Raw genomic sequence first — 19,036 nt, forward strand, 5'->3', positions numbered from 1 at the left:
CCCTCTGAGAGATACATCATATACTTTCTTGCTTCTGTACCTCCTCTATATGATTTTTCTGCCTGGAATATCATTTTCTTCCTTCTAGTTTCTACTATTTAAAAAGAGGTCACCTTTCCACTGGACTGCCTCCTCCTTTGTGATCCTGCTGACATGCCAGGATGTGGTCTGGCCCATCCCTGCATTCTAGCCCTTGTTGTCTGTCTAGCCCTTAAAGGACCTGCCATGAGCCATCCTGTTCTCCAGTAATCTGTGTGAAGTGTTATCTCTGATATGAGCCAGCAAGATCCCAAAGGATAAGAACCCCACTTTATTCAACTTACGTGACTGAATCATGCATTGAAGAGAGGCTGCAAATATTTGTGAACCTGGGGGAAAAAAAAGTTTGAGTAGATTTCAACAACTTCCTTCCCCAAATCTATATTTAATATGATTCTATTACTTTGGCTCTCTCTGTTCTCTCTGCCTCCTAACTTGACTCCGCAGGAGGGTTTCATTTTCCCGTCTAACATGTTCCAGGCTTTGGGGCTATTTGTTATTGGGTTATCTACAGGGTAGCGAATCCAGCTGAAGAGCTTCTGATAAAAGGGCAACAGCCTCCTGTTCCACTCCAGTCCCGCTTCCCAGAGGCAAGCCTCCTTTAACCAGCTATCTTTAATTGTAATCCTTGTAACCAGTAAAGTGAATTTGAAATGGAAGCCAAATTGACCTTAAACCACAAGAGGATAAATATGGTGGCCTTCACAACTAAACAGGGCAATAGAGTATACTGAGTGTATTGAATTATTATACTCTGCTCCAAAGAAGCAGATCAAGTAGAAGAAACACTCAATATAAAAAGGTACTTTCTACATAGCAATCCACAAGTATAAGAATAAAAATAAGATAAAGAGAATTTGGGTGAGGATAAGAGGATAACAAAATTTTTCTTGTTGTGGTAGGCTGTAGAAAATCCAGTTAGAAGAATACACAAGATATCTTCCTATTGTGAGTTTCAAAAATTCTATAAGGGGTCAAGGCACATGATGAGAGGAAAGCTTAATCATCTTGACAGCTGGAAGAAATCTCTTTCTTTCTAATAGCAAAGCTTTTTTTTTTTTAGGTTCTTTGGTTTTTTGATTTTTACAATTCAGTGCTTTTGGTGTATTCACAAGGTTGTGCAACCATTGCCACTATCTAGTTCTAGAGCATATTCATCACCCCCAAAACAAACCCCTCATTCCCCATTCCTTCCTCTCCTCAGGCCCGGAACCACTAGTCTATTTTCTGTCTTTGTGAATTTGCCTATTCTGGAGATTTCATATAAACAGAATCATGGAATCATATAATATGTGGTCTTCTGTGTCTGGCTTTTTTCCCTGATCATAATGTTGTCAAGGTTCATCCATGGTGTTAGCATGTGTCAGTTCTCCATTCCTTTGTATGACTGAATAATATTCCAATTACAAAGCTAGGCCACGTGTTGTTTATCCATTCATCAGTTGATGGACATTTGGGTTGTTTTCAGTTTTTGGCTACCGTGACCAATGTTGCCATGAATATTTGTAGACAAGCCTTTGTGTAAACACATTTTTTTCAGTTCTCCTAGCTATCGACCTAGGAGCGAAATGGCTGAGCCATATGGTGACTCTTTGTTTAACTTTTTGAGGAGCTGCTGACCTGTTTTCCGAAATGGCTATGCCATTTTCCATCCCCACTGGTGGTGTGTAAGAGTTCCGACTTCTCCACGTCCTCTCCAACACTTGTTATCGTTTGTCTTTTTAATATAGCCATCCTGGAGGGTGTGAAGTCATATCTCATCGGGGTTTTAACTTACATCTCCCAATGAGGAGTGATGTTGAGAAAAAGACTTTTCTAAACTGGTCATTTTATCTCTGAAAGTGAAAGAAGCTTTGAGACAAATTGGACTTAATTCTTCTCTTTAATTTTATTTTATTATGTTAATCACTATACATTAGTCTTCTCAAAGAGAGAGAATTAAGTGATAACAAAAGTGACTGGAGCCTGAGCTGAACTAAATTAGCTAATTCAGGACTTCAGGCCATGAGGAAAAGGGACACTGGGCTTGTCAGACAGGTGCGTTAGACTGAGAAAAGGAGAATCAGAACAGTTCAGGTAAAAGGTGGGCATTCTGTTTCTGAGACTCAAGAGGAATATAGCTCACATGTGATAGACATTTTTGAAAGATTTAGTTTCTCATATATAATGACAAACTCTCCCCTCTGGAATGAATATGAAGGTATATCTCAAGAGAACTGTTTATCCACATCAGGAAGCTCAATAAGTTCCTAGCTACAAAGAATGTATCAGTAAATACAAGGAATATCAGCAATGAAAGGCAAATTGGAAGATGATAATGAGATTACAAGAATAACATCAAGAAGGCTAAATCTTAAAGACTTGTGAGATGTGCAAAAGACACTGAAAAAGGACTTTTTATAAACTGTATTCAGAGTAGGGTTCGCTGATTAGGGAAAGATGGTATGATATTAACTGATCAAAGGAAGGAAGGAAGAGAAAGGGGGAAAAAAAGATGAAAAATAGAACTACTGACCCCTTCTTTTTCACCTCTGAGTTTTTTAGCAGATTACATAGAATTCAAAACGGAAAGAGCAAGACATACATTATAGGGGCCCCATGAAGCCCAAGATAAGTGGAGATGTCTGTTCTAGATTTCCAGGTCCAAATGAATTATATTCCCTAAAGACTCCCTTTTGTCCACTAGATCACTCCCATACTTCTGACCCTACCATTCAGAGGCCTCTGCAGTCTGACCCCCATTTTATCAGTCTAGATAAATTACTCTGTTTTGGTGGCAAGATTTGAGTTTCAAACTGGTTTGAGTTATGAAAGGGAAAAGTTATTGTATGGCTATATGTGGAAACAAAGAGAGAAGCCATGGCTGGACCTCCCAGGAATCCAAGAAAATCCGAGTGACTTGGCCTCATGGGCAGAACAAGAAATGTGACATAGTCTCACCTCTGGACGTGAAAGCTACACCAAGGGCAGTTCCAACAACCCCCCTGTCTGGTCATCTCAGGACAGAGGATCAGGAATACGTGATCACCGTTACTATGATTCAGCTTGCCCTTCTTGTCTCGTTTCTGCTGCCTGTGTTTTCACTTCTACCCTGCAGCCACCTATACCCACTTCCCTATGCAGTTCAAATCCCCAGAAAAACAACCTTAACTGACCCAGCACATTGCCCCTGTCCCTGTTTAGATGGAGATTTTAGGCCAGGAAGTCACAGAAGTCAGTGGCTGCATCTTGATGGACTGCCCAAGTGAGACAGGTTTTTACCTCTGATCACATCAGCTGTGGCCAAGCATGTGGCAGCTCACGTGGTGCCCCATGGTTACTCCTTTATAAGAAATCACTTCAGACTACTCTCAGTAGGTGCTGTGGGCAGGGCTGGGGTCCAGTGTATGGGTCGGATTTTTTCATCTCCTTCTTTCCAGTATAAACCCTCAATTCTTGCTGGTCCAGCTTTACTTACCTCCAAACACAGTATTTATTCACTAATTCACTTACTCAGCATTTATAGTATGCCCACTATTTTCTAGACTTTGGAGATACAAATGATTAAGAGGTAACACTTCTAGAAGTGCATGGTCTGATGGAGGCGCATAAGTAACTCACAGTGTGGCAGTGTGGGGACACCGGAAAGGGCATTCCCCACTCAGCTTGTGCGGAGGAGAGGAGATGAAAGAGGGCCATTGGAGAGAAAGCAAGGATGAGTAGGAACCACCCCTCACAGTGGGAGGAGCACATGAGGTTTGGCATGGCTGGTGTTTAGGGGCCATAGAGAGCATGGCGGCTAAGGTATGCCAAAGGTCGGTGAGGCCACTTAGGGAGGGCTTGTCTACACTGCCCAATGTACTGTCCGTCTGCTCCCCCAGATTCCACACATAGCTGGGATACGCTTAATCACAAGGCATTCTCCTTGTTGCATCTGAATTACAGTTTCCATGTTTCAGGACATGATTTCCGGTGATGGAGCTGTCGGGAGGCCTGGGCTGCCACCAGCTGGTTGTAAAACCCCTTTTTCATGCTCAAGTCTCCTTACTGAGAACAGAAAATACCCATTTTCAAGAGTTTTACGTAAAGATTTCTTGATTATGGCTGCAAAAAAATTAATCTCTGCTTTAAATAAATAGCAAACCTTATAACAGTTTTTTTCAGAGGGGAAAAAAAAAAAAAACGCCTAAATGCAGTAAGCTACAAGTCCTTAGGCTACCAGGGGTCTTTTCTTAACCAATTTCCAGGGCTGTTTTTCTTTGCCTTATCATGGTTGAGGAGCTACTTCTGCTATCCTCAGACCCACCTTCTTCCCTTCACGACAAAGCTCTTCCAGGCCCTTGTCTCCCAGCCTGGGGACCAGCCCGCTGTCCTGAGATAGGAGAGGCTCAAACGTGGGAGCTGCTGGAGAGCTGGAGCCCACATCTCCTGGGCCTTGCTTGCATTTCCGGTCAGAAGCTGTCCATCCCTGGCATTTCTTGAAGGTGGGGGGAGGGGTCATTCCCCTGTGGGAGGCCTGTAGATGAGCCTAGAAAGAAAGGGAGGAGGGTGGAGTAAAGAAAGGCTCTTCTGTCTGTTCTACTCTTGCTCCAGAGATTTTTCTGCCTCAGTTTTCCTCAGCTATCTAGATTCTAGCATGATCCAAAACCTGAATCTCTGGGACACCTGGGTGGCTCAGTCGGTTAAGCGTCTGTCTGCCTTTGGCTCAGGTCATGATCCCAGGGTCCTGGGATGGAGTCCCACATCAGGCTCCTTGCTCGGTGGGGAGTCTGCTTCTCCCTCTGCCCCTCTCCACCCCCCCGCTCCTGCTCACACACTCTCTCTCTCTTTCAAATAAATAAGTAAAATCTTAAAAAAAAAAAAAAAACAAAATTGAATCTCCTCTCCTCCAATCCAAAAGGTAATAATTTTATTTCTCAGAATATCATTTAAATATTCTTTCCTTTTTCTTAAAATTAATCAAGCTTCCCTGATCTTGGAGTTTCAAAACACAATCTTAGGATAAAAGATGAGCAAGTGTTTACTTCTTCGAACATCTCCTTTGTTTCCATATCTTACCCAACTTAAGTCCCTCCTCCCCACGGGACCTTTCCTGCCCATGACAACCTACCTTCATTTTTTTCCTGTTTTAAAATTCCTGCAGTGTAACTCCACATACTTCTCACGTTGACATCCAGTTTCATAATGCCCTGAGTTATTTAACCACTCTGCATGGCAATCTTGTCCCCTCTAGAGATAGAGACTGTTTGGAGAAAATGAGTATCTTTTTCTCTTCTTTTGTTTACCCCCCAAGCCTGTCCCCACAGCCCTCTGCACAATGGTGTAGGCAGAGTAAGTGTTGAACAAACTCTTGCTGGAAATGAAATTAATCCAATACACATCAGAACTACACCTGACTCAGCCACATAATAGGTACTAGCTTCATTAACTCTTCTCTCTCTCTTCTTATCTCTCTTTCTCTCTCTCTCTCTCTCTCTCTAATGGAAACTAAAGACAAGATCCTAGTGGTGAAAGGGACAGACATTACTCTTAATCTGCTAATTGGCTTTCTTTAGATCCTGGCATGTGCCACCTTAGCTGTTGACAAAGCCTACCTTCAGGCCAGTGCAGTGAAGGGAGAGAATTAGGCACTGTGGTCCAGCAGCCAACAGGCTCTATCATTCACTTACAGGTGGTATGAACTTGGACAAGCCCTAAGCCTCTCTAAGCCTCAGCTTTTTTCATCTATGGTTCAAAGAGATCCATACCACCTCCTTTCACCCACCTTTTAGAGATGCTTTAAGACTCAAATGAGTCTCAGATGTGGCATTAACATATTCTGTGACCTGATAAAGGGCTGTGTTAATGCAAGAGATGCTTAACAGTAATCATGATGGCTAACATGTATTGCTTCCTGAGCTCTTAATGTGAGCACCACGTCCCAGGCACTGTTCTGAGCATTCTACATTGTCAACTCATGAAATGCTCACAACAACCCTTTGATGGAGGATTATTATGATCCCTATTTTGCAGATAAAGGAACTGAAGCACAGAGGATTTAAGTAGTTTGTTCAAGACCTCCCCGCTAGTGACAGAGCTGGCTATAAACCCAGGCAGGCAGTGAGGTATCTGTGGCTGCTGTGAAGAAAAGGGGGATGGGAGTGAAAGGCCGTGAGAGTAAATGTAATCTAGTAACATGAGACCATCTTTTGGGACAGCAAACAAAGGAGAAGGTGAAGCTTCTGATTCAACTGGCTGATAGCTTTGTGGAAAAAGGCCACATTCATGCCACGGAGATCAGAAAATGGGTGACCACAGTGGACAAGCATTACAGAGACTTCTCCTTGAGGATGGGAAAGTACCGGTACTCCCTGGAGAAAGCGCTAGGCGTCAACACAGAGGTAGGCATGGGCACTGCCCAGCTGGGACATCCTTCCTTCTCGTCTCTCTTGGCATTGCTGCTCTCATTACCATGGAAGAAAGTGGGCTCTCCAGAGCAGTCTCTCTGAGCTCTTGACCCCTAGAACACTTGCCTTGTGTGATTTTTCTAGTGGAGGGGATGGATCTTGATGAGCCATCGGCCTCCAGCCCCTCATAATTACTGCTAGATAGCAAAACTGGCTGGCCGGGGGTGGGGCCCATGGCTACAGAACAGAGTTTTCCTATGTGTAGAGTTAACTGCTGACTTTGAAGACTAAACCCTTTACCTTGGCTTCATCAGAACCATCTTCCACCCAATTATGTTAATCAGCAAATGTTAGGGTCCCCAGTATGTGCTACAGTATTCTTTCTTTCAAGAGTAAGGGATGCAGTTGTGCAAAGGCTATTTGACATTTCAACTGAAAAGAGATTCTATTTGCCAAGAATCAAGGGAAGACTGACTTTTAATCTCTTCTTTGTAATAGAGGTCAGTAACCTATGAATTAAGAGCTAAATATAGGCTGGCAATTTAATCCTAGGATTTCTAATTCTTAAATCTTTAAATAGGCTGATGCTCTGAAGCAGAACAGACTAGAGAGTGAACTGGTTAAACCACTAAAATTGGGGGAAATAATAACACCTCCCCAAGGCTTTAAACCATGAGATTTTTTTCTAAAGGTTTCCATCCTATATAAATATAAAACAGTGGTTAAAATAAGCAGAGATGGGCAAATTTAATAATTGTTCTATCATTTAGCTTTCTCTTTCCAAGGGAAGTTGCTTGTTTAAATAAAAATATTGGCTTTTATTATTTTCCCTTGACAAATGAAAGTTTTCTTATGTCTATATGTGTTCCTGTTTCACATCTATTTTAATGGTTAATAACCAATTTTAGACTAATTTGTGTATGTGTGTGTACATTTAGATTTAATCAGGACCAAAGTCCTTGGGGAAATATGACACTAATTATTAAATGTGTTTATTGTTTTTCCTTGCCATGGATTTTAGCCCTGACCATTTGACCTAAACATTTTATATCTTTCTTATTTCAAAAAAAAAAAAAACTCCATGAAGAAGAGGACGTGTCGGTGGCTGTTTGTGGGATTCCCTGTCTTTACAACCTGCTCCATTGTATCTTCCTCTCTTTTTGCCTTCTACTGCCTCCCCTGACTCTGATAAGTTCCTCTCCCAAGGCATCTCCAAGGTGACCTCTGCAATCTCTCTGTGTGTAGGACAATAAGGACCTGGAGCTGGACATCATCCCAGCAAGCCTTTCAGATCGTGAGGTCAAGCTACGGGACGCCAACCATGAAGTCAATGAAGAGAAGCGGAAGTCAGCCCGGAAGAAAGAGTATGTTTTGGGGAGCTTCTACCCAATTATCAAGCTCCTCGTGACTATGCTTGGTTTTCACTGCTACATGCCCCTTTAGACAGCTTCATGTGTCCTCATGACCACCCACAGAGGTTGGAATGGACAGACATGATACTCCCACCCACATTTCACACTAATCAAGAATTATAGAGCATTGGATAGTGGAAACTATGAACCATGTCCACCTAACAAACCATTTCATGATCGCTTTGCTTTCTTTGTATTGGTGTTAGAAAGTTACACACACCCAGAGATCTTTGCAAGGGCTTTATGAAGAATATTTTGACAGATTCCTTTTAGGTAGTACTGGAAAAAATAGTATGTTCTAAAATTAAGAAACCCAATGTAGTTGATCTTATCAAAATAAAGTAGGACCACAGGTCCCTTGGAGCAGAAGAAACTGAAGCTGTTCTGCAAAGCCTGGAGCTTGTGTTTTATCTAGGGAGTGTATTAGTTTGTTTGGGCTGCTGTAACAAAGTATGACAGATTGGATGGTTTAAACAACAGAAATATAGTGTGTCACAGCTCTGGAGACCAGAAGTCTGAGATCAAAGTGTTGGCAGGGCTGATTCCTTCTGAGGGCTGGGAGGGAAGGATGTGTTCCAGGCCTTTATCCTTACCTTCTAGATGGCTGGCTACAGGTGCACATGGCATTCTCCCTGAATGTATACCTATATCCAGATTTCTCCTTTTAATGACACCAGTCACTTTGGAACAGGGGCCTACCCTTTTCCGGTATAACCCAGTCTTAACTGTTTGCATTTGCAATTGACTAAATAAGGTTACATTCTCAGGTACTAGGGGCTGGGACTTTAACATATGAATTTGTGGGGTGGCTGGGGTGACACAATTAGGCCTATAACAGGGAGGAGGGAAATAAAGAGACCATACTTGGCCAGATCTTCCTGCTGCACTGTCTCTGGGACACCAAATAGCCAGAGGATGGAAAAGGACGGGTGGAAAAGACAACAAAATGGGGTAGAGGGTAATGGAGCTGAATTACGAAGAAGAAGAATTAAGAAGAAGACTGTCTTCCTTTGGCAAGGAAGCCAAAGAACTTTTCAAAGCATGTCAGATTATGTCCCTTCCAGTTTTCCTTCTTTCCTTGTCTACCAAGCACCTGCAATGTATAAGAAACTTTGCTTATGTGATCTTATTTAATCCCTGTAGCAACCCGGTGTGGTCAGCTGTTTCATAAGTAAGGAGCCTGAGGTTTGCAGAAGCCAGTCCTACTTCCAGTAAATGACAGAATAATAATTCAGCTCCTATTTGTCTGACTTCAAGACTCAAACCCTTTCCACTCTTCCAATAGAGTAAAAATAGTAAAAGAGTGGCTAATGAACTCCTGCAAAGGGGAATTTTTTTGAATCAGTACTTTAATATTAATGGAAAGGCCATTGCTAGAACAATGGATTGCTTTAAGGAAAATTCTACAAAGACAAAGGCCTGGGAAAAGATGCTGCCCATTTTCATATTTCTTGTGAGATTTCCAACAGAGGACACTTTGGGGCTAATCATTCTCAAAATTTTCGTGTGAAGATGAAGACACCTGCAAGTAGGGGTTTTCATTATGAGCTACCATGAAAAACTGACATAGCCTAAGATAAAGGTATAAATCTATATGTTGAGTCAATTAGATATTACTGCATCACATGCCCGCTAAGAAGCACCATTTCTAAGAAAAACCTGTGAAAGGAAGCAAATGAAGTTGGTACGCCACAGTGAAGCCACGCATCACCAGTGTAATAGCTGCCCGAGAACATCGTGTTGTTCCGGGGCCCAAAAGGAAGGGAGCCCTCTCCTTGCAGACCTCTCCGTTAGGAGAGACTGAAGAGTAGTCACAACATCGTTAACTTCTGCTCTGCTTGTGACCGCAGGCTCCGCTTCCTGGGCACCGCTTTGGATTGTAAGCGAGCCTGGTTGGAAACAGTGCCAAAGCGCACAGGGTAGTCTTGGCCAGGGGTCGGCAAACTATGGCCCACAGGCCCCCCACCTGTTTCATAGAGTCTGTAAGGGAAAAATTATTTTTTATATTTTTCAATTTTTTTTCAATGGTTGAAAAACTACCAGAAGAAAAACACTTTGTGACGTAAAAATGAGATGAAACTCTTTTGTGCCCATCAATAAAGTTTTATTGGAACACAGCCACACTTATTTATTTTTTTTTTACATATTGTCCGTGGCTCCTTTCACATTACAACAGCAAAGTGGAGTGGTTGTGACAGAGACATGGCCCACGAATATTTACTGTCTAGCTCTTTACAGACAAAGTTTTCTACCCACCAGTCTCCGCGGTGGTGTCTTGGGTATCTGTGCCTGGATTTTAAACCTGGCTTAACTGATGGTTCTGCAAAGCATTTTGGTAAAAGTCAGCAGTTCTGTTGAGCAGAAATCATCATTCTGGGAGCTGCAAGAGAAAGGCAGGAAGCTGAGAGTCAAGCTGCCCAGCTGGTGGGAATGAATATGAAAGGTACCACGTGCTTGCACACACACGTGAGCACACCCGTGCAGCCCAGAGCACATGCTCATCAGCACAGCATCACACAGTGGTGGAACTGGGGCAGAAAAGGGACAGAATGTGGAACCAGCTGAACACAAACATGCTGGAGGGATACAGAACAAGGGATCAGGGTGGCAGGAACTCAGAGGATAATACTCAGAGTCAGGGAGTTTGGAAGAGACATGTCGGTGAAGTCAAAACATGGGTCATTCAGGAATGTCATAAATGCTGGGGTGGGGAAGTGAAGTTTGAAGGAAGGGAGGTATTATATCTCGAACCAACTCAAAGTCCGTTTGTTTTCTTCCTAGATTCATTATGGCTGAATTGCTGCAGACGGAGAAGGCTTATGTAAGGGACTTACATGAGTGCTTAGAGGTAAGTCTTGCAGTAATCAGTGCACAGCTGTATTAGAAAAATGACAGCCTTGCCAGCGTCCAGTCCTTGAGAGAAGCTCAGTGCTCTTTGTCTTCTCCCAGAGCTTCACAAATAAAAGCCAACAGAGGAAATCTTTCTCCCAGAGTCAGTAGTAATCGCATGGGAGTTTAAAATGCTTTTGAAAAGAAACTTTTCTCAGACTGGAGCTGGACCCAGCAAAAACGTATAGAAGACTTGAATTCAAAATAAAAACCATGACATAGTCAATGAACTTAAGTTGAGTGTGCAAATCTACACCCCTCCCCCACCTGACACACTCAAACACACACATTTAATAAATAAGAGGAACGTGGAGTGTGTGCTTTGCTGAAGTTCAGGACGTGAGTTTCCCTGGCAACAGTTGAAGATAATGGAACGTTTGAGTTTTCTTTCTTCCCGTTCTGTGTATTTACCCTCCCATTTTTTACACTCCACTTGCAAGCCCAGTCTGAGGCTTACCCCTCCATCATGAAGACCTATTTATTTTGTCTGCATTTGGTAGTACTTGCCCGTGATGAAGCTGTTGCTGTCTTACAGACCTACCTGTGGGAAATGACCAGCGGCGTGGAGGAGATCCCCCCTGGGATCCTTAATAAAGAGCACATCATCTTTGGCAACATCCAGGAGATCTACGATTTCCATAACAAGTAGGTTGGTGGAGGATTTCCCCAGAACATACTTAGGGCCATGAATACCCATCATCGGGGCTTCCCAACAAGTGGATCAAAGCTGATTGGTAAATCCTACCTGGTAAATTTTCTAAGTCAGTTGCTCAGACTTTTTTCTCACTCATCACTCTTTCTCCACAATTGTCCAAAATCACTTGTAGAGAGTGAAGTTGAGTATTCAGCAGTGTCTGTCCTCAGTTCTCCTTAGGGACGTAACTGGCAACACCTTCATATCCAATCAGAATGATAACCAAGCTCTGAGGAACTAAGAGTCTCTTCAGTAAAACTGTAGGAAATTCTGACACTAGAATTCATCTAAGGCTAATCATTCTGCCCTATGGGCCTTGGGTTTCAAATTCTATTGTTTTTGTTTTTGTTTTCAACCTAAAGACTTCCCCCATTCCCCAGCTACTTCATCATCCCCACCCTCAACCAAAACAAAAACGTATGTAAATATGTAGCTAGGTAATCAAAATACCTAATGGAACACATTTCTTGACAGCTTATAGAAAAAGAGAACATCAGTCGGCCCTCTATGTTTTGTTGAGATGAGTAGAACTATAGAGCCCTAAAGCCTCACGATTCGTTTTGTCCAGCTCCCAATTTAAGGATCTTTTCGACAGCATACTAAACATGTTCCATTGTTAACATAGTCAGCAAGAACACTGGTTGGTTAGTTACACAGCCAACTAATGGAAATATAACTCAGTTCTCAAAATATAAAGAGAGGGAATCTGAAGACCCAGGAGTAGTGTTGGTATAAAGTCCTAGAGCTTTCTAGGGACCCTGCCGCAGAAAGGGGCCAAGAGGTAGAGATTCAGTGTTGTAGGATACAGTTCAGAGTTGGACCTGTTGGACCCATCGAGGCATTTACTGAGATAAAACTGCCAGCCCCAAGGGTTCCTGGTGAGACCCTGGGTACAGGTGAGGCAAAACTCTTAGAACAGCGCTCTCCGCTAGAGCTTTCTGCATTGATGGAAATGTTCCATGTCTGTGCTGCTCAGTCCAGTAGCCACAAGACATGGGTGGCCATTCAACACTTGAAATGGGACCTGTGGTGCTAAGAACCGAATTTTTAATTTTATTCAATTTAACAAATTTAGATGGCAAATGGCTATGAGAGTAGACAGCCCAGCTGTAGAAAATAAGACCTCAGTATGGCCCTAGGCTAGGAATGACTGAGAACAAGCCAGAGTTTGGTATAAAATGATCCTGGGCTCTAAAAGGTCTAAATAAGCTGTGGAGACCCACTCTTCTCTTATCGACTCTTGATGATTAATACCCTCTTGTGTCATCAAATGGCATCAGTTTTAAAAGAACATAAAATGTGACAGCTTCCCTGGTATCTTAACCTTGTCAGACGATGAAACCAGTAATTTCGGGGGCAGGGGCGGTGGGGGAAACCTTCCGACTTTCTGGGAACTTAATAAAAGTTCCCAGTCCTCCGCTCAGCATTACGCCATCTCCCCCAGGATATCTGGGAAGACATTGGACTGGTGAGCAGTGAGGCAGGGTGCTTTCACTTTTTTGATTTACAATCTCGAGGATTTAGTCAACAAGTCTCACTTTCCCCGTATTCTTACCAAAATGACTAAGTACAGAAGTCTAGAGATCACAGCATGTACTTCCTGGGAGCCCTGCTTTTGCCAAATCAATGTATAAGGGAAAAGAATATTTATGTCAAAATGGACCAATTGTAGCAAAATATCTGCCTCTTACTCTCATTTCGTGATATCACTCTAATAAGCCACAATAAGCAGTTTGGTAGTTTTGAAACAGCTGAAATAGCTACCAGTTGCAAAGTACAGTTCTAAGAAGCCCTTACAAAAAAAAAAAAAAAGAGTCAAGTTAAACCATATGGAAGGGTACATTCTGTAGAGGAATAATTTAATTATCAAGAACACAGCTACCCAGCAAATGTTACCTATTTATAACATTATAAAGAAACAAGAAGAAAATAAAAACCGGCCGCTGAACAGCCAAAAGAGACATCACAAAGGTAAAGTTCTTTTCACAGAAGGACCTTTCTATCCTTCCTAACAGCTACCTTACCTCTAGTTAAATTGTTTAACAATCTTGTTAGGTGATTAGATCATTTCTAAGGCCATAGCAACTTAGACGCAGTAAATCAATGTCACGAACTTGAGCAAGTAGTTTGATATTACCAGCATAAAGTAAAAGAAGACAGATAAACTGCAAAAAAAAAAAAAAAAAAAAAAAAAAGGCAAAAGAACACCCAAAATCCCAGTGGTCAAGGGCTACTCAGTATCTATGCCAATGATCCTTTATCCCAATATGGAAGCCAACACAGCCACTGTTTTATGATATAGCATAATAACTGATATTAGTAATAACCCTGAATAATTAGTATATTCTACATTAAAAAGAAAGGAATTCTGCAATGCATGTAGAAAGCTCTCCACCAAAAAAATTAATGTTTTAAATTATTCACAACTTTAGGGAACATCCAAGAAAATAAAGCTGTGTATTAATAATCTACAGGATCTAGAAGCTAAGACTTTTCTCATAGTATGTGCTTTCTCCTTATGCCATTACAAATTTCGATTAATTGAAAAAAGTGTAACACCTCTAAAATCTCTAATAAATAGGAGAGGAAAAGGCAATGAAAGCAACTCTGAAAATACAGCAAATGGGAACTCCATGAAAGACTCATGTCTTTTACTGCATAACTCTGGCACCCAGTGCACTTCAAGTCAATATTTATTGAAGTGGATATTTGATGGATGAATGGACGAATGGACACACAGACTAAAAACAGAATTACAGTTTGCAGACTTACGAGCTAGTGCCATTGAAGTCATAATTGAGTCTTCTGTTTGTGAAAGTCTCAAGACAGGGAAAACCATTAGGTATGATTTTTTTCCCCATCACTACCAGAACCTTAACAATTATAACCTTACTAGCAAAATAATATCTGAATGAAGGAGTTCCCTCGGGGCTTTTATATGAATTTTAGGTTTTTTTTTATTTGTGTGTAGTTGGCACATCGTGTTACATTAGTTTCAGGTGTGCAACATGCTGATTTGACGGGTTTATATATTATGCTGTGCTGACCACAAGCCTAGCTACCATCTGTCACCATGCAACACAATTACAATGTCATTGACTGTATTTCTTATGCTATGCCTTTCATGCCTATGATTTATGCATTCCACAACTGGAAGCCTGTATCTCCCCCTTCTCTTCACCCACTTTGCCCATGTCCCTATACCCCTCCATCTGGCAACCATCAGTTTGTTCTCTGTATTTACAGTTCTGATTCTGGTTTTTGTTGTTTATTCATTTTTTTTTCAGATTCCACATATGAGTAAAATCATATGGTATTTGTCTTTCTCCATCTGACTTATTTCGTTTAGCATAATATCCTGTAGGTCTATCCATGTTGTCACAAATGGCACGGTCTCATCCTTTTTTTATAGCTGTGTAATATTTCTCTGTGTGTGTGTGTGTGTGTGTGTGTGTGTGTATGGACACCACATCTTCCTTATCCAGTCATCTACTGATAGACTCTTAGGTCACTTCCTGATCTTGGCTATTGTAAATAATGCTGCAGTAAACATAGGGGTGCATATATATTTTCCAACTAGTGTTTTCATTTTCTTTGGGTAAAGACTCAGTGGTGGCATTATTAGGTCATATGGTATTTCTATTTTTAATTTTTTGAGGAACCTCCATATGATTTTCCATATTGGCTGCACCAATTTATATTCCCACCAACAGTGCACAAGGGTTCCTTTTTCTCCAAATCCTCACCAACAATTGTTATTTCTCCTCTTTTTAAAAAAAATTTTATTTATTTGAGATAGAGAGTGAGAGAGAGAGAGAGAGAGCACGAGCGGAGGGCAGAGGGAAAGGGAGAAGCAGGCTCCCCACTGAGCAAGGAGCTCAATGTGGGGCTTGATCCCAGGACCATGGGACCATGACCTGAGTTGAAGGCAAACACTTAACCGACGGAGCCACCCAGGTACCCCTCCTCTTTTTTTTATCTTAGCCACTCTGACAGGTGTAAGGTGATATCTCGCTGTGGTTTTGATTTGTATTTCCCTGATGATCAGTGATACTGAACACCTTATCATGTTGTCTGTTGGCCATCTCTCTGTCTTCTTCAGAAAATATCTATTCAGGTCCTCTGCCTATTTTTTTTTTATTGGATTGTTGAGGGGGGTGTTGAGTTGTATAAATTCTTTATATGTTTTGGATACAAACTTCCTGGGAACCTTAATGGGAGGATCATAACAAGAGTCTAAACATCTGTTTGCTTTTCAGGAATACTTAGGAAATAGTCACTTTTTAACCTGAAAATATCTAAAGGTTCTTTTTAACCCCAATTATTTGCATCTTTACAAAGTTACCGTTGAGTGCTACCTAACAGCAAACACACTTCTCTCATTTCTAGGGCACAGCTCGGGTTACCTGCTTATACTCCAGAGTGAGGGAAGGAGTGGGGGGGGGGGAGGGAAGAAGATTGTAAGGCTGAGGGATTGAGACTGAACTACCTGGATGGCACAATTAGCTGAGTTACTAGGAAGTTATTACCTACACCGAGGGGGTTATGGTGAATATATTACATTTCTCAGCTAGTTAGCATTGATCTTTTAAATGGTGTCACTTTGAAAAATGACAGCCGGGATTAGTTTGTGTGTGTGTGTGTGTGTGTGTGTGTGTGAGAGAGAGAGAGAGAGAGAGAGAGATCTTTCTCAAGGACCCCTGTCTATACAGATATTGAACAGAGAAATGCTCAAGCACCACAATTTCTATAAAGAAGAGCAATTCAACATGTAGAACTTACTACCTACAAGTGGTGGTTTTAACTGAAATTGGAGGTTTGAGTGGAATGGTACGCAGTTTTTACCCTCCGCTCTTCCCATTTTCATACTACGTCTCCTCTTTATAGAATCATAAAGATAATGAAACTTAGATACACAAGATCTAAATCCATTTCTACTGTATTTTGCTAAGCATTCCAGGAGCACTCAGATAAGATGCATATTCCATAAATAGATCCCCCCAAACAGTAAGGGGTTTTTCTTAAATAGTCTACCCACTTGGACTAATCTACAACTTGTGAGTCAAAAAAAAATTTATTCACTTTCAGTTTGCCTTGATGATTAGATTTCAGCTTCGGTAAGAACAGCTGTTTAAAATGCTTATCACCTTTTGTTAAATCCGAACTTTACTTTTTGCTTTTCAGTTATTTTTATATTATTTGTATGTGAGTCTGAGCAATAACATTTTTATAAAATCTCTGCTGTCAGGGCTCAGAGGGTCTTTCCTCACCACCAAGTACAGCCATCTCCATTTACAGATAAGGACGTTGAGGCCCAGAGAGGAGCCAGTGACTTACCCAGTGGTGGGACACCCTCTCCACCGTTAAAGATTCGGCATAGATTCTGGGGGTTTGTGCTCTCTCCCCTTCCCCCACTCCATAGACCACCAGCCAGGACTGCCAGTGCTGGTTGGTTTGATTCATATCTAACCAGTTTCTCTGTGGATCCCCAAGTTTGAGGCACACTTCAACCCATTTCTTCCACAGGTATGTCATCCAGGTCCCACACCCTTACAATAATTGCCTGAAATAGGTCATTTTTCAGCAGGGGTTGGAAAGGCAAGGGAAGGACCAAACCCCAGGACCAGCTATCCCTCCTGTACACTTCTTCCCTGCAGACTTGGCCAGAAGCTTAGATTTGGCCTTGGCCACCCCGCACTGCACTCCCAGCCTAGCGTTCCTGGGCTTGGAGCTGAGGGAGAAGGGCCAGAGCTATGTGGGGCTAAGCTGGGTGCACCGACCAGGCCAGGGTCAGCCTACCAGGATATGAGGCAGCCAGGGTCAGCCAGCAGCCGAGGGTGTGCGCAGCCAGCAGCCAACGGTGTGCGCCGCCAGCAGCCGAGGGTGTGCGCAGCAAGGCAGGTAAGAGCTGGGGGAAGTGATGGGAAATGCCCGGGAACCACTGAACCAGGCTCACATTGCCAGCATCTTCCCAGAGTTCTTTCTTGGGCCAGCCCTGTGCTAGTGCAGAGGTGGGGCTGGTACCCAGTGATGTATCAAACCCAGGCTCTCTGCCCCCTGAGTCCTGGGGATTATCATTATAGGTACTTGTGGTCAGAGGGTGGAAAGCACAAATGCAGTTAAAAGCAGCAAAGAAAATGGCCTCAGTTGGAAAAATAGGAAAGGCTTCACAGAAGGGAGGGCATTTGAGATGGGATTTAAATAACTGGTAGGATTTCTATAGCCAGGGATGGCTCCCTTAATGATGGAGGGAAGTTTGAACAAAGGCCTTTCTCGGGAGGAGAGTGGCCAGGCCTAGCAAGGAGGCTGGGAGAGGCCACAGGGAGGAGTTTGTGAGTCAGTCTCAACCCTGGGTCAGGGGTGGGGCGAGGTCTGGCCATCACACCCCCCAGTTCAACGGCGTCTTCTCACCTGTGAGACTGATGCAGAGGAAGGGAGAGATGGAGGGTGGAGGTAGTTGGGGTCAGAAATGGTGGTGGGGGGAGGCCCAGAGGAAGGGAGGGGAGAGGGTGAGGGGGGAGAGAAGGATCAAATACCTAGCTAGAGGAGAAGTGTGAGAGAACAGTGAAGTGGGTGAATAACAAGGGGGAGAAGAGGGAGAGAGCAGAAGTAGTCCGGGAGGCTGGAGAAGAGGAGGCAGCAGGGAAGTTAGGGGCTGGGGGCAGAGATGGATAGAGACCCAGACCTCTCTAGAGCTACCATCCTCTTTTGTTTTTGTTTTTGTTTTTTAAAGATTTTAATTTATTTGTCAGAGAGGGAGGGAGCGAGAGCGCAAGCAGGGGGAGCGTCAGGCAGAGGGAGAAGCAGGCTCCCTGCTGAGTAAGGAGCCCGATGCGGGACTCAATCCCAGGATCCTGGGATCATCACCTGAGCTGAAGGTAGTTGCTTAACCGACTGAGCCACCCAGGCATCCCTACCATCCTATTTTGGATGGGAAAATCAGCAAGATGTTTGTTAAACATTTTTTTTTTTTATCATGAGCCAAAGAAAAAGATTATATAGTATGTTCTGAGACTCACGTGCAAATATGTAATAGGGAAATTAGGTTTTTCAAAATAACATCCTCACTGTGTGTGATACATTCTGATGTTTTGGGTTAGGTTCTGTTTCTCTTTCTCCTTCGCCTTTTTTAACGTTGGTTTCCACCCCCTAAATTAATACAAGCCCTGGAAACAGTGGGGTCGAGCGGCAGCTGCAAGGAGAGGAACTGGCACCACCCAGTGGCGAGAGAAGGGATGTGCAGCCTACAGCTGGGTCTGCGGGACACACAGCCAGGCCACACTGCTTTCTCCTTTGCCTCTCCTCTCACTTCCCAACGCACGCCCTTGCTTAAAATATGGCTCTCCTCTTCTCCCCTCCAAGTGCCCTTGGTATTAGTTTTATCCCATTTACAGAAATCACAGAATTACAAAATATAAAAGCCTGGAAAAAACCTTTAAAGATAATCCAGCTCTGCTCTCCTCCCTCGTATTATAGGCCTTGTAGCTTACAAAGGTTTGTGACCTGCCCAAGCCTATTGGTAGGAAGCCAAAGATTTCAAGTCTTATAACTCCCTATTACATCACACGGTCATTTTCTTAATATTCAAACGTCAGGGTAAGAGGAAGGGAAAGACCTGCTGTGGTTTTTCTCGGGCC

The 19,036-nt window shown here is 42.8% G+C and overlaps 1 protein-coding gene across 22 annotated transcripts in view; it reads left to right on the forward strand.

Moving 5' to 3' along the window:
- KALRN (kalirin RhoGEF kinase) overlaps nucleotides 1-19,036 on the forward strand; it is a 647,217-nt gene that overhangs the window by 393,047 nt on the left and 235,134 nt on the right. For all 22 annotated transcript variants that reach the window (XM_073894515.1, XM_073894519.1, XM_073894546.1 and 19 more), the window contains exons 22-25: nucleotides 6,216-6,398; nucleotides 7,650-7,768; nucleotides 10,598-10,664; nucleotides 11,241-11,350. In XM_073894515.1, the coding sequence (XP_073750616.1) occupies nucleotides 6,216-6,398; nucleotides 7,650-7,768; nucleotides 10,598-10,664; nucleotides 11,241-11,350 (479 nt within the window). The remainder of the gene's footprint in view (nucleotides 1-6,215; nucleotides 6,399-7,649; nucleotides 7,769-10,597; nucleotides 10,665-11,240; nucleotides 11,351-19,036) is intronic.

Source organism: Callorhinus ursinus, unplaced genomic scaffold (assembly GCF_003265705.2).
Source record: "Callorhinus ursinus isolate GAN/ISIS: 27379988/994484 unplaced genomic scaffold, GSC_fseal_2.0 scaffold1, whole genome shotgun sequence".
NCBI classification, from domain to species: Eukaryota; Metazoa; Chordata; class Mammalia; order Carnivora; family Otariidae; genus Callorhinus; species Callorhinus ursinus.